At 48.6% G+C, this 13,903-nt stretch overlaps 3 protein-coding genes across 3 annotated transcripts; all 3 read right to left on the minus strand.

Annotated features, from left to right (window-relative positions):
• Positions 1 to 109: 109 nt before the first annotated feature.
• On the minus strand, positions 110 to 739 carry An15g01170 (uncharacterized protein; the record flags this gene model as incomplete). Its single annotated transcript, XM_001396620.1, has 1 exon — positions 110 to 739. The coding sequence occupies one exon, from the start codon at positions 737 to 739 to the stop codon at positions 110 to 112; it is 630 nt and encodes a 209-aa protein (XP_001396657.1).
• A 946-nt stretch (positions 740 to 1,685) lies between these two features.
• On the minus strand, positions 1,686 to 4,692 carry An15g01180 (uncharacterized protein; the record flags this gene model as incomplete). Its single annotated transcript, XM_059744467.1, has 4 exons — positions 1,686 to 2,116; positions 2,170 to 2,725; positions 2,778 to 3,056; positions 3,106 to 4,692. The coding sequence occupies 4 exons, from the start codon at positions 4,690 to 4,692 to the stop codon at positions 1,686 to 1,688; spliced, it is 2,853 nt and encodes a 950-aa protein (XP_059602447.1).
• Positions 4,693 to 12,409: 7,717 nt separating this feature from the next.
• On the minus strand, positions 12,410 to 13,903 carry An15g01190 (uncharacterized protein; the record flags this gene model as incomplete). The annotated part of the gene is made up of 5 exons (XM_059744468.1): positions 12,410 to 12,492; positions 12,710 to 12,749; positions 12,925 to 12,977; positions 13,106 to 13,292; positions 13,775 to 13,903. Coding segments are annotated over 5 exons (492 nt in total), but the record flags the coding sequence as incomplete, so codon positions are not given.

The raw sequence follows: 13,903 nt of genomic DNA on the forward strand, positions 1-13,903 counted from the left end.
CCTTTAGAAAAGAACACAAAAAAAAAAAAAAAAACAAACCACCCAAATGCAATCAATCAAACCCATCTCAACCACACTCAAGAAAATAACCCATCTCCCAAATTCCCACCTATTTCTCCTCCTTAATCCCCAACGCCCTCCTCAACCTCTCACTCTCCTCAATCTTCGCCTCCGCCAACTCATGCACCTGATAACTCTTAAACTGGCGTCTCTCCTTCGGCGGCAAATCCCACGCCCTACGTCCGCGTCTCCCACCACCATTCCCACCTCCTCCACGTTCCCTCTCCTTATCCTCCTCCTCCATCTCCTTCACCAACTTCTTCCTCAACGCCTCACACCTCTCCTCAATCTCCTCCTCCGTCAACACCCTCTCACCCTCCTCTTCCTCTTCCCCTTCTTCCTTCTTCACATCATCATCATCATCACCACCCTTCTTTTGCTTCTTCTTCTGCTTCGACTCAAGTTCCTCCTCAATCCTCTCATTCTCCTCCTCCAATCTCTCCCGCTCCTCCATGACTTTCACTTCGATTGCGCGCCGGCGATCGTGCTCCAGGATCTGCTTGTCGGGTTGTCGCTGCTTGAAGGGCTTGTCGGAGGGGTCGGCGGAGTTCGAGCCGCTGATGGGAGGGTATGGCGCGCCGTATCCGGCGTTGCGGGGTTTCATGAATGCGAAGTTGCGTTGCACGTAGCCCGAGGTGCCGCTGCCTCGCGGGGTGGAGAGGCCGACGTTGGAGGACATTTTTTGTTTCTTTCTTTTTCTTTCTCGGTTCTTTGTTTGGTTTCTGTGGGGTTTGGGTGTGGTGGGGTGAGGCTGTTGGGTATTGAGCGAGTGAGTGTTGGTTTATTGGGGTAGAAGTGGTGGTTGAGGATAATGGATATTATTATTGCTGGAGAGGCGAAGGTCTGGATCGGCGAGTCATGCGGCGATGGAGAGAGCTTGGGGTCACGTGGTGATAGGTAAGTGATAAGGCGGGAGTGAGAGGAGATCGAGATTGCTTTAAGTTGCTGTTCGCTTAGATATGCAGTTCTTCTACAATACTTAAATTGCGATAATTTCAAGGGTGTTGGATCAGCAACAGCAATGCTTTTCATTTTGATCGTCTGTATACCGAGACAGCAAGGCCTCTACATACTCTAGGCATCCCTTATATTCTCCCTATTTCCAGGTCTCCCATATGTCCATGTCCAAGGTCCCGTTTTGTAACCCATCGAAGAAAATCAAGCGCGATGTCCCATGAACCCGTTATTCACCAATAAAGACGCCGGCCCCTCGTGTGTGTGTGGACAAAGAGAAACAGAAAACATTGATAAGCTATGGAGGCGTGTCCTCATTTTCATCACGTCGAACTTCAGAGTAACAGAAGAAGGGGAATACATCGACAAGCAATTAAATGGGTAGAGAGGTAGAAAAAAAAGTATCAAGAAGTGAAAAGAGGGCTTGAGGCGAAAATTGGAAGCAATGTAAAAATAGCAAAAGGACATCAGTTTCCGCCGTCACCCTCGTTGTAGCGCCATAAAGCCATGAAGTTGGGCAAGAAGATGACGAAGCTCCGCGCTTCTAAACCTCTTTCGCGCCCACAATATGTATATCCCCAAGTATTAAGAGCAAGTTGGGAGAATGTGCGTGACCAGTTATAAAGATATAATTCATAAGAAGTAAGAATAACGTTCGGAACGTAACAGGCCTAGGTGCTTCCAGTGACTTCGACTGAGTCGCTGGTGACCGGATCGGCCGACTCACATTCCGCCAAGGGCGTCACCGTGGTTTTCGCCATATGCTTGGTTTCCGAAGAGCCATCAGCATTGCTCTGCGTATCGGTGGGAGGCGGGGTCGGCGGAGCGGCGCCAACCACAGGAGCACGGCAGTTCTCGACACCATTCACAGCCCTTTTGGAAGGCTGGGGGGAGGACTTGTGCGAGTTGGGAGGCGTCGTGGATGTGGCTGCGTGGGCCAGGGGAGCGCCGGAGGGTGGCACGACCCCCCCAATCAACTTTTCAATGGCCACGATCTGCTTGCCATAACTGAACTTCTTCAATTGATCAAGCATCGGCTGGATGCGTACGGCCAGACTGTACTTCTCTTCGGACGTGTCGTCCAGCTGCCCAAGGATCTTCTCTGCAAGGGAAGTTAGTAAGCATACCAAATTGGCGGTTTGGAATGCAACTTACGGATCACATAGTTGCCGTACTGATCACGCATCAGGCTGATCAGAGAGCTGTCCCCTCGCTCGTTGACGCTCGTCAGCGTGCTGATCATCTGCCGGCGTTGAGACTCCTCGCCATATTCGATGCTCTTCTCGACCACATTACTAGCGAACTTGTGCTTGGAGTAAGTCAAGAGTTGCGACATGACGACCACAATCATACGAGACCGATCTTTGTCTTCGCCGTTCTCAATGACATGCTGAATGACATAGTTGCCAAACTGATCTGTGATCAATTTGGACGTGCAGGCATGCAGTTCACCCAAGATAGACTCCCGGTCAACTTCCTCACAATGCTCCAGCATGCGCTGGATGACACGGCACCCGTATGGGTGTGTAGCCAGTCGCTCAACTTGGCCCTTGAAAGCATTGATGATAAATTGGACGTATTGCGATGGGACTCTCTCGATGGCCTTCTGAATGACATGATTTCCATTCTGGTCCCGAACACAGCGAAGAACATGGTTCTCGAGTTCTTTAACCATTGATGCTTGCTGATCGGTGAGGATGTGTTCCAAAGCCTGTCGCGAATTAGATTTTTTTTGTATTGAGAGACGAGCAGAAGACACTTACCTTTTGCACCACGCGGCACCCGTACATTTGGGTAGACAGGGATAGAATGTGTCCCTTCATTTGGTTTGCCAAAATCTTTTTCTGAGTCTGATTTCCGTGTTCAAAGAGCTTCTGAACAACGTAGTTGCCGAACACATCCGTCATCAACTGCAAGCTGTTGGACTGAATCTCGCGGAACACCTGTTCCTTCTCATCGCTGTTGGCGGTCTCTAGTTTCTGTTGGATGAAGCGCGACCCGTGCTGGTCGCCACTGAATTCTACGATGTGACCATAGATATCCTATCACGGAATTAGCAAAATAATTTAACGAGACCCGACTGTTACTTACCTTTAGCTCGTAGCGCTTGTTCCCCTTGTTTTGAGCCCTAAACTCCTCTAACACTGGACTCCGCACCACTTGTGAAGGATCATGGTCACGATGACCCCGGGAGACAAGAGCCGCTGCGCCAATCTGGGCGACAGGGTGGTAAAAAGAGAGGGCATTGAGCCTCTGTGCTTGATAACCGGCAAGATCATAAGCAGCAGGCATTTGGACCCTGTGGAGTGGATTGACCGCTTGCTGTGAAAGCTCCTGGTCAGCTCGTAGCTTCTGCTCCAGCAGTGCAGCCACATTGCCCGTTACCTGGCCTGCGGAACCGGTACGAAAGTGTGCGCCATTATCCTGAGCGTAAAAGGGGCTGTCAATGCGATATTCAGTGGGAGATATGGGATTTGTGTCCTGGACCCGCGATCTGCTCGGCTGATATCCCAAGGGTAGCTCTGGTGGAACACCTTCATTACCGTAACCGGGCGGAAGTTGGTATTCGCCCTCGTCATTACCGTTGTGATATTTCAATCGCGTCAGACTGGCATCATACGATTTGTGTGGTAAGTAGGCTGGACGGTTAAGGGCCGGGTGCCCCGAGAAATTGCCCTCATTCAGCTGCAGCTTGTTGAGACCAGAGCCAAGATCGACGGAGCCACTACCGGACCGCCCCTCGTAGCCTTGGCTTTCGGAGTGGAATGACGGGTAGGTGGAGTGCGATGGTCGCTGTGGCGCGAAGGAAGCCGAGTTATGCGCAGTGTGGGAATATGAGTTCCGTCCAATGTGCTGCGTCATGTAATCAGGTAGAGCAGACTGCAGGGTGGACATGCCCAACGATGTGGTCACGTCATCAGATCTTTGATTGTCTAATGGGCTTGTAAACCCTGCCTTGACGGGAAACCCAGATCCCACAGGGCTTCCGCCAAAGGCAGAAGTGTTTACCTGCCGCCTGTTATCACCGTTTCTCATTCCGAAATTGCCAAGGCTCATGCCCTCGCCAGACGGTGAGATGCCGTCAGACCCGGTGCTCAGGTAAGCTTTATGTCCAGCACCGCCACTTGAACCAATCCCCGATTTGGGCAAGGCAAAATATGAGGAAGAGTCGGTACCATCAGGAAGACCAGCTGCGCTGCGCTCATTGGCCCGTGTTTGTACGGGAGATGTAGTCATGCCGTTATTCGGGGCTCGCGACAAGGTTGCCGCCGATGTGTTGATCGTAGTCCATGGGAGGTTAGGACGGGTATTCCAGCCATCAGATTCGGAAGACGACAGTAAAGAACTTGACCCAGCTTTGCCCTCGAAAGCATTCTCCACGCTGTGCTGGTCTGTAAGGTCCATGTCAGCGGCAATCACCCGAGTAGACAACTGTCCCACTAGCTGCGTACCATCGAAACCGCTTCCCCAGATACTGCCATTCCAGTTTCCATTTCCACCACCGAAGCCTGTCCCCATGCTCGAGGGAGCTCCTCGCGTCCTCTCACCATTAAACCCCGATGAAGTCATATTCCCCGCCCGGCCTGAACGAACCTGTATAGCAGTCAACGAGCCAGTCCGCTTGCCACTTGTCCGAACGAAACCTACATTATGAGCTGTATTCTGGTTGGAAGCCATACTGAATCCTCCTCCGTAGATATGAACCACTCCGTAGATGTTCGACGTATGAATAGTCGATCGTAGCCGACTGTAAGGCTAGTATATGACGTCGTTGTGTGCACTATCGTCTTGATACACTAGATGACAATGAGGCTGAAGTAATACGGATAATTATACGACCCGTGATGGGGGGGAATCGAGGCACGAGGTGACTGGTGAATACCGAACTGCACGAGTCAGCCATCCGATCAGATTGGAGATCAAAGCACCTGAAGCCAGTTGCGAACGGTTGGATGAGGTGTGGACTTACAAAGGAGTGAAGAAGCCAACACCAAAGGAAAGGGATGGAAGTGAGATAGGGCGGCAGCGAAGACGTTGCCGAAGAATAGGATTTGGACTGGGTCCAGAATAGACGCGGTCAGGCGCTGTACAAATTATACAGGGATCGAAGGGGGGGGCACGAAAGGGAGAAGTAGCGTGGCAGGCGAGAAATGCTAGGCGGAGGAAGGAGAGAGGGAGGCCGTCAACAACGCAAGGTGACAAGAGCTTGATAAAAAGCGCTTCGCTTTGTCCACCCACGGCCCAGCAAATAGCCGTAGATCGAAATCGCCAGAAGGTATTGCGACGTTACTATGCTCCGTGCATGCTCCAGGAAGTTCGAATCTTGCAGATCGCCCTCATGTGCCCTCTGGGAGAAGGGAGGGATAGCCGACACGGGGGGGGGTATCCGTTTAATCAGACAGAGACGTTAGGAGCTCGGACGATTCGCAGCGGCAAGGGGGAAGGACAAAGGGTTAGAGAGAGGGTGCAGTTGGTATGGGCGGAGAATGTGCTTGTTGCGCAAAAAAAAGACGTGATTAGTGGAAGGTCGAAGGATGGGAATGTGGACGAGAGACAAGGCCCAGCATTAATGTAATTCAGCCGTGACACAGACAAGCGCAAGCATGACACCCGAAGTGGTTCCGAGCAGATCAGTCAGGCCTTTTTATCCTTTTGTCGCAGGTTCGGTTCGGCCTCCACCACTGGGCGCTGGATGGCGAAAGTTTGGAAGGGTGGAGGGAGGGAGGGAAGAACGACAATAAATGACCGAAGAGCAGAGATAAAATGATGACAGAGCGAGAGGGAAGAAAACGATCAAATGATGAAATGAGGAGGTTAGAAAAGAAAAAATATAAAAAAGAAAAATATAAAAGAGGAGAAAGTTTAATAAAGGTTTGTTGAGAGTGACGGTCGAAATCAAGCAGGGAAAGGGAAGAAAAAAGGTTATTTAATCAAATTAAGGAAAAAAGGGAAAAGAAAAAAAGGGTCTGGTTTGGTCAATGTGAGAGAAAAGACCAAAGTTGGTAGCACAAAAAGAAGCACCCCAAAAGGCCCCCCAGATTTGCGAGAAGAATGACAAGGGAGGGAGATGAGGAGAGGGGTGGGAAAAAAATAAAAAAGAGGATATGATGAGGGAAAGAAGAAAATCCAGATGAAGAAAACAGGGAGGGAAACCTGCGGGCTTCAAGGACAGAAGAAAGGAAAAAGAAGAAATCACCAACGGACCTCTCTTTTCTGGCAGGGCGCAGGATCGATTCGAAGGTGAGGATTGGAGATGATAGATAAGCTGGGCAGGTCAAGCTGGAAAAAAGATGCTGCGTGTCTTGCGGCAAAAGACCGATTCTGTTGGCGCCCATCGGTAACTTTACCGGCGGTGACAATACCAGACGATCTGTCGATCTGCTCAGGTACTTGGCGGGCGTACGTCCATCGCCGCTGCTGGGCAGGTACCGGGCGTATCGCTCTGCCCACCAGGCCCCGTCTGATACGCAACTGGATCTGGGGCCACCCAAATTCGTTCCCGCCGCTTCTTTTTTAGGCTTCAATCTAGGCGGCCCCTCCCTCTCCTCTTAGGGCTGTTTTCTTCCTCTCTGATCGCGTCTGGGTTTATTCCCCCATCCTGCCAATGATGGTCGCTGCCATCACTGTGAGCTACTAGATATAACCTTACGCTACAAATATACTTCAATCCACTGATATGCGACCGTCCCTGACTCTCTGGAATCTCCCCCCGATCCTCCTCTTTTTCTCTCTCTCTCTCTCTCTCTCTCTCTCTCTCTCCCGTTCTTTTGGAAAATCATGGTTTCACGAACCACATCGGAGACATCCACCCAACAGCAGGCATCTCTGGTTGACCGCTACAAAACTAACCCTCTCGCCTTTCTGACATGCTAATCTACCCCTCGCTGTTGCGTAATAGATTATTCTTCATTATATCGGTCTTTAATTGTTGGTTAATCACGTATACTCCCATCGGCGAGATGATGGAGCCATGGTCTGGAATATCTTTGGAACGTCCGAGAAGCTGTCATTGTCTGTCTATTACTTACTTACTACTAGTAGTAAGTATTTGCTCCCACCTCAGCCTCATCGGACATGACTTCCTGGCCAACTCTCCGTCACATGGCTTGGCTCATCTGTTGGCCACTGACCACCACTGGCTTCCAGACTCTTCTGATGCTGACGATTATCGAAGCGGGGTAGCATATCTGGGGAGAATTCAAGAGGTTCCGAATTCTCATTTGACCGTCCCTTGGATAATCACGGGCCACGGCTCCCATTGAAGATTTGCGGTAAAGGTTAAGTTGCGCTCCAGCCCGACCGATCGGATCCACTAAACTAGCTTGTTTTCTGGTGATGAATCAGAGTTTATTCTCGCCAACAGTAACATTGGTTTGGTGAGGTCTTTTGATTAATTACCTACGCTATCATTCATTAATTTATCCCTATGTAGGGGCGGGATGGTAAACTGTATGATAAATGCGATCATCACTAGGCGTAGTTGAAATAGGAGTCTTACTACTATGAGCCACTGTCCACTGCAACTGTAGTAGTGCTTATCATCATCCTAGGTTCCCATACTACTAATACCATAATATGTTCATTATACATGCAAGCCCCCCAGACTTCCAATCAACTCGTTTGCATGACCATGACAACATTAGCCCTGCAGCGACCATACGCCCTAATACCAACAGATAACTACCTCTACCATTATCAGTATCGCGCAATTGCTACTAACTTGCATCTTACTGGATATTGCATCTGATGTGCTATCCCTTCCCGGATGCATGCCTTAGTGGCCTTGGGTTCGATCTTGCCAACTACTTCCATCCCAGTAGGCACAGCAACACTCCGAACATCCCAATATCGACTATGTTCCCGCCTAGGTATTTGAAAGTCCCATTACTTAGTACACTCCTCGGCTTCTCCCTCTATGCCGACTTCAGGTGGTCGAAGCACGCATGGCTAATGATTTAGCTCGGCGGGCCTTCTGGAGTATCCCTTGCATCTCAGTAGGACACAATCACAACGAATTAGGTTTTATCCGCCCTGCCTTTTCAATGGCCGCGGAAGACAGGGGTTGTTATTCTGTCGCTCACCTTGCCGTCCATTTTTGCTTTATCACGGATTGCCAATTGGGGTATTCTCACGGCATGCATGTATGTATGTGGTGTAGCTCGAGTCTACTCTGAGAAAATGGCCTTATCATTGATGAACGCTGCGACTGACTGCGAGACATACGCGGTTGACCATAATATGAACGACAAAGAGGCAAAGCGGACCGTTGCAAGCGGCCATCCACATACAACTCTTTTGCCTTGCATGCACATCAACTAGTCCGGCCCCGCTAGTTCTTTGTTTCCAGGACAGTAATCCCCTTTCTTTTTAAGTGAATGAATCGAGCAGGAAAAGCAATACAGCACCAAACAACGTAAGTCTCATTTCGTGGGGAGTCGGGCGGGGATTATTTCCAACCATTCCTGGTCTCCTCCCTTCTGACCCAGCAATCCACGACCCCATACAAGGGTTGCAGATCCATGCCATGACTGGGAATTCCTGTGGGACCGAAATCCGACGCGCATGTCATGGCAAGCACGACGTATTCGTGATATATGTCCCATGATAATAGCATTATCAGTACACTGAGGGTACTCGTGTCTCTCCTGCTTCTGGATACTCCAGAGGCTAGTGCATCTAAGGCCCCAGAGTGTCCACGGATACAGCCTTGGAGACACTCACACCAGGTGGTCTGTTCTAACGACTGCACCAGATAATAAGCATCATCATGCCACACGTATAAAATGTCACACGTCCCGCCCTTTCGCCATCCATGTTAACCCGGGATATCCCGTGGACGGAAAAAAACCTGTCGAGCGGAATAATAAATCCTATCGATGCTGTCATACTGATTGCTATGAGTCACATCCACTATTCTCCGCTCGACACGTTTCTATCCCACTGGGGAAAGGAAGGTTCATGGCGCGGCTGGTCAACCATGAAAACCTTCCCCATCAACCAGCACAAGCATATCCCACAGCCTCAACGTGTTGCTGGTACCACGTCACTATGCCTTGCTGTCAAATACTAACATCCGCTTTGGTTCTTACATACCCCACGTCAGGCTGAGACATGTCTCGGTCGTTCCTGTCTGTACATCAGACTATCGTATGCCCTTGCATGTCCTCGAGGGAGTTCACCCGCCTTGTGGATGCCGTGTAGTTAAGGCCGCAAGAGGGACACCCCAGATATTTTAGCACTTTTGCACCAGTTTAAGTCGAGTTGTTGGTTTCTCGAGGCATTCCCTGCCACATATGCTAACGGTTCTACATTCGTACAGCCATTCTACTGGTTTGGCCAAGATAACTCTAACAAACATTTTCCGACCAGAATGCGATAACTAGCCGATATGAATCCGATGGCTGGTCTGACACACGCCTCTGCATGAATCAACTGCTAGGAGTGAGCTATGAGAGGGGCTACTATGGAGTGGCGGGCGTTGCTAACGCTAGACACCACTGACCTGCCGCCAGGTCTGGAAAACTAACATGCGTGGCGGCCGCCTCTTGACAGGGGCTTGGATTATAGCACGCACTGCCACTTGACTTTTGTCAGAGAATGATTATTATCTGAAGAACTCCGATTGCAAAGTAATCCTGGCAGAGCAGCGAAGTCTAGAAAAGACTAGGCATATTAAGTCCCCTCATGTTCCATGCCTCGAATTTTGTCAATCATCCAGCTTCGACTTGACATCCAGTTTTTACGTACTATATTAGTGCCCTTGGTTTGACAACAGGAAACCTTTATATAAGTTTAAGCAACATCTCTTTCCCCACGAGCAGAATGCCGTATCTATTTACTAATCAATCTAGCAAGTACAACCGAAGCTGACTCCGTTCATCATCCTTATAGAGACTCCCTTCGACTTTAGTCATTTGAGAGCCGATGGATAACATTACCTATGCTGCAATCGCAGCCGGCTTTTCCATTAGTACCTCTATACACAGATACTAATATCGGCAATGCACACCTAGCGACAATATATTGGGGTATGCATCCCGAGATACGTTGCTCGGGTTATATAGGCCAGCTGAGCCATGGTATACAATGAATTCAAGGAGTACTCGAAGCGAGAAACCCGGGGGGGTTCCTTTAAACATTAAGAGCAGAATCTTAACACAATCCTTCATTCATCAGATATCTATTCAACAGGCTCTGATCGTGCTAACGAGTCTTCAAAGAGTCTTAGAGTAGCCGCCTCCCAACAAAGAGACTTGATAAAACAAGTCAGCCTGTTCCTCAGACTACGCGATTTCTGCATCGTTTCTGCATATAAGATACCAGTGTCTGGCCTCTGGTCTAGTAAACAGTATTACATGGATGGACTCTTTATGCGCAATGGCAACGATGCTCACTTTAAGCCAGTTGACATAACCAGCATTTAACAGCGGGTACTTAGGAGGTATATCAACCAGACTTCTCTATCATGATAGCATAATGTAGTATCGTTCATCAAAGGCTAAAATCGTTGTGAGAGGATTGATTGCCACTTTCTGGTTCAATACGCTCATCTGGACGATATATGATTATGCCAAACATTTGTGACAATACCTTATAGACACGATTTTCTTCAAGCTTCTGGCATACGAGGGACAACATGTGGACCAATGTGCAGGAGCCTTGATGTGGTACTTCACTCGTTAGTTCACAGTATGTGATCAAGTATGTAACAGTGTTTGGATCAGTATCAGGCCGTTTCATGACCTACAGGATGTTGTTCTGACAAGACACGATCAACTTCTGCTCTACGACAAGGGAACTGAAGTCGTTAGTATATACAACAATACTCCAGCTATACTCAAAACGGGGGACTCTTCACATACAATTATATTTTTTTATAAGAGAATAGATTGATATGGTGTTCTCCAGTTGAGGGTATATATTTTTCTTATATTCTTCCAAATAGTAGTGTGTCTCGACTGCAATGGGACAGAAGGTTCTTAGAACGCTGGATGGAAATGATCACAGAGTAGATCTATATATTCAGTACCCCAATTCAGTAGCTGAGCTACTGCAGCCCCAGGATAAACCGGTGCTTGCACCTTAGTTCATCTTGATACTCAATCTCAACATGTAAACCTAGTACTCGTAAACTTGGAGATATTGTCTACTTGAAAATCCATGCAAATTTGAAGAGCTAGTCATACCAGAAGTATATTCGAGTTTTTTACTAGTACCAAGATCGTCAATATATATCTCACCGCAGCGGCCTGCTACTACTACTCCCCAGTACTGATGTTGTTTTGGCGGTGGTTTACATCCATTCAAGATATTGTTAAAAGGTCAACAATAGAATGTCGTCGGAGTATCTGTTGTGTTGTAGAGTGATGAAGGATCCGGTGAAATATACCAGCAAGAAAAGACATAAGCTAAATGATAAAGAATGCGCAGCGTCATTCATCTCCATAACTTGTCGAGGACTAGCGTTAAGCCGGGCTACTAAGTGTTTGTACGTCTAAATTAAACACCGGAATAGACCAACGATAGGGGCACTTCAAGAACCCCAATTAATTTGGCACGAGGTAGTATTGTATGTCTTGTAGAAATTAAACATACAAGTAAGTATATATGCAGAAGTAGTCCGAAGATTAATTCAAACTACTATCGTGATATGCCACCTTCCTGAGCAGGAGCTTGGCAAATATCCCATACTAGTATATAGTATCTAGACCTCATCTGTTCCCCAGGATCAAATTGTATCCCCTCGACAGCTGATGGAAGCCAATTTTACTAAAGAATGAAGCAATAAGCCCACATAACCTCCCTGACACCCGCACAGCAACAATCTGACAGATAAAATACCTGTCCCTGTCAAATCCCACATGTCCGGAGAACCATTCCACAAGATCATATGGAACCAACCAGCCTAAAGATAGACCCATTCCAAAATCCATCTCTCTACAATAGTCACAGCAACCGGCACGCAAAGATCACAACATGGATGTATCCCCTTGCTATATCATCTAGACCTACCCAAATGTACGATCGACATACCAAGGTCACCAGAGATACCAGATACCTGATGCTGCGACTGTGACGTGACCTTGGTATTCTGCAGGAGAGAGAGAGAGAAGTGGGTGGGGCGGGAGGACGCTTTCAGGAATGTGGCGAGCGTAGGGTTCGGCCAAGGAGTGCTTGTTTTATATTTAGTAACGGCATGGCTGATTGAGTGATCTTAGACATATTATGTATGTTGTTTCAGTTCTAGATACAGGTAGGTGGCCGTTACTGTGGGGTTTGTTTTATTTTCCGATGCTGGGTGACGGGCTTGATTGATAGTCTTGGGGGACTTTAGGGGATGGCTTAGGAGTGCGTATGGAGAGATGATGTCGTGGTTAGCCTTGTTTTCGGGGATTTATATTTTGGAGTCATGTTTATTGGAAAGTAGTAGTGACACTAGAGGCACGGTACGTGCAATGACTTCCTGACCTGTGTAAACTATACAACTATATACATATGAAGTTATAGTGGAATTCCATGGCTGTCAGCAGTTGAGGACTCATCTTGACCAAATACGGTAGTCCTTTCCGCTGAATATATTTTAACTGGGATGGGGCGGGTGGTTACCTCAGATACAACAAGCCAAGGGGGTTATGGTGGTCTATTTCAAGTTCTTCCTCCGCCACATACTCTAGTACGATATATCTCAACATACTGATAGTGATAGTTTCCATAGCAAGATAGACCTGTCCCGGCTATCCAGAATATAGATAGGCCGCTGTCAGAGTATGGAATACGGAGGTGCCTAACCGTCCGTTGTGTTTCACCATCACTGACAGATGGACCCTGCATTAGTTGACTAGCACATGACAGGTTGTTTCTCATGTCATGTGAAAGAGACACACCTCAGGTCGCCCCGTAAGATCTTACAGTAGAATCAGCAGATGCATGATCATCCTCACCACATGTGGTGAGACGAACGGCTGACTGCTGAGTACTACTCCATTACGTTGTTGTCTTTTGCTGGTGCCAGCAGAGCTTTGCTTTGTTTGGATGTTTTTCCGGGCTACCGGCTGTTTTCTCCACCGTCAAAATCACTTTCCGAACTTACCAACAAACAGGTTGGCAAGATGTTGCTTGGCGAACCAAAACGTCATTCCTCCATTCCGTCGACGGAGATATGAAGAAGTTAAAATAGAAGCGACGCCACGATGGCTTCTCAATAAGCCGACAAAGGGTCCTCCGTTCCGGAGACAAAGTAGATAGTTTAGATAGTCGATAGATTGTCTTACCCCTCCCTATTGTACATGCTACTGCCAGCTAGCTAGCTAGCCTTGTGGTCCTTGGGGCACTGAGACCTTGTTGGTTTTCGCTTTCAGGGGGGAGCGCAAAGGTGACCTAAAAAAAGGAAGACAAAAGAGGGGAAGCGCTGACAAGCAAGCAAGAAGAAAAACCGATTTAGCTAGCGTAGGTAACCTGGCAAGTTTAGTCTTTTTTTTTGCATAGGGGTGGGCAGCGAATGATGAAGGGTTTAGTTGGCCAAAGAATGGGCCAAGTCAGGCACCGTCGACGCGTGATAGGCCCGATGGCCGGAATGGGGGAAATTACCGGCGAACCTTAGCAACCACGCCAGCGACCATGCCAAGGCCGACTAGGCGAAAAGCGGAGTCTTTGACCACGCTTGAGTGGAGGAAGCAAGACGAGCTTAGTCCCCTTTCGGTCGAGGACGAGTAAACAGCAGAACTATTAGTGCTCTGCCCCAGGCCAACTGTCCACCCACCCCTGCCTGCACTCGGTCTGGACTGCGCCTAAGCGCCCTTGCGCCTCGTTCCTGTCGTGCCGGCACCCACCGGCCTGCCTCTCCCCTGCCCTGTCCTGCTCTGCCCTGCCCTGCACTCCTCTCGCCTCC

This window comes from Aspergillus niger (genome assembly GCF_000002855.4).
Source record: "Aspergillus niger supercontig An15".
Lineage (NCBI taxonomy): Eukaryota > Fungi > Ascomycota > Eurotiomycetes > Eurotiales > Aspergillaceae > Aspergillus > Aspergillus niger.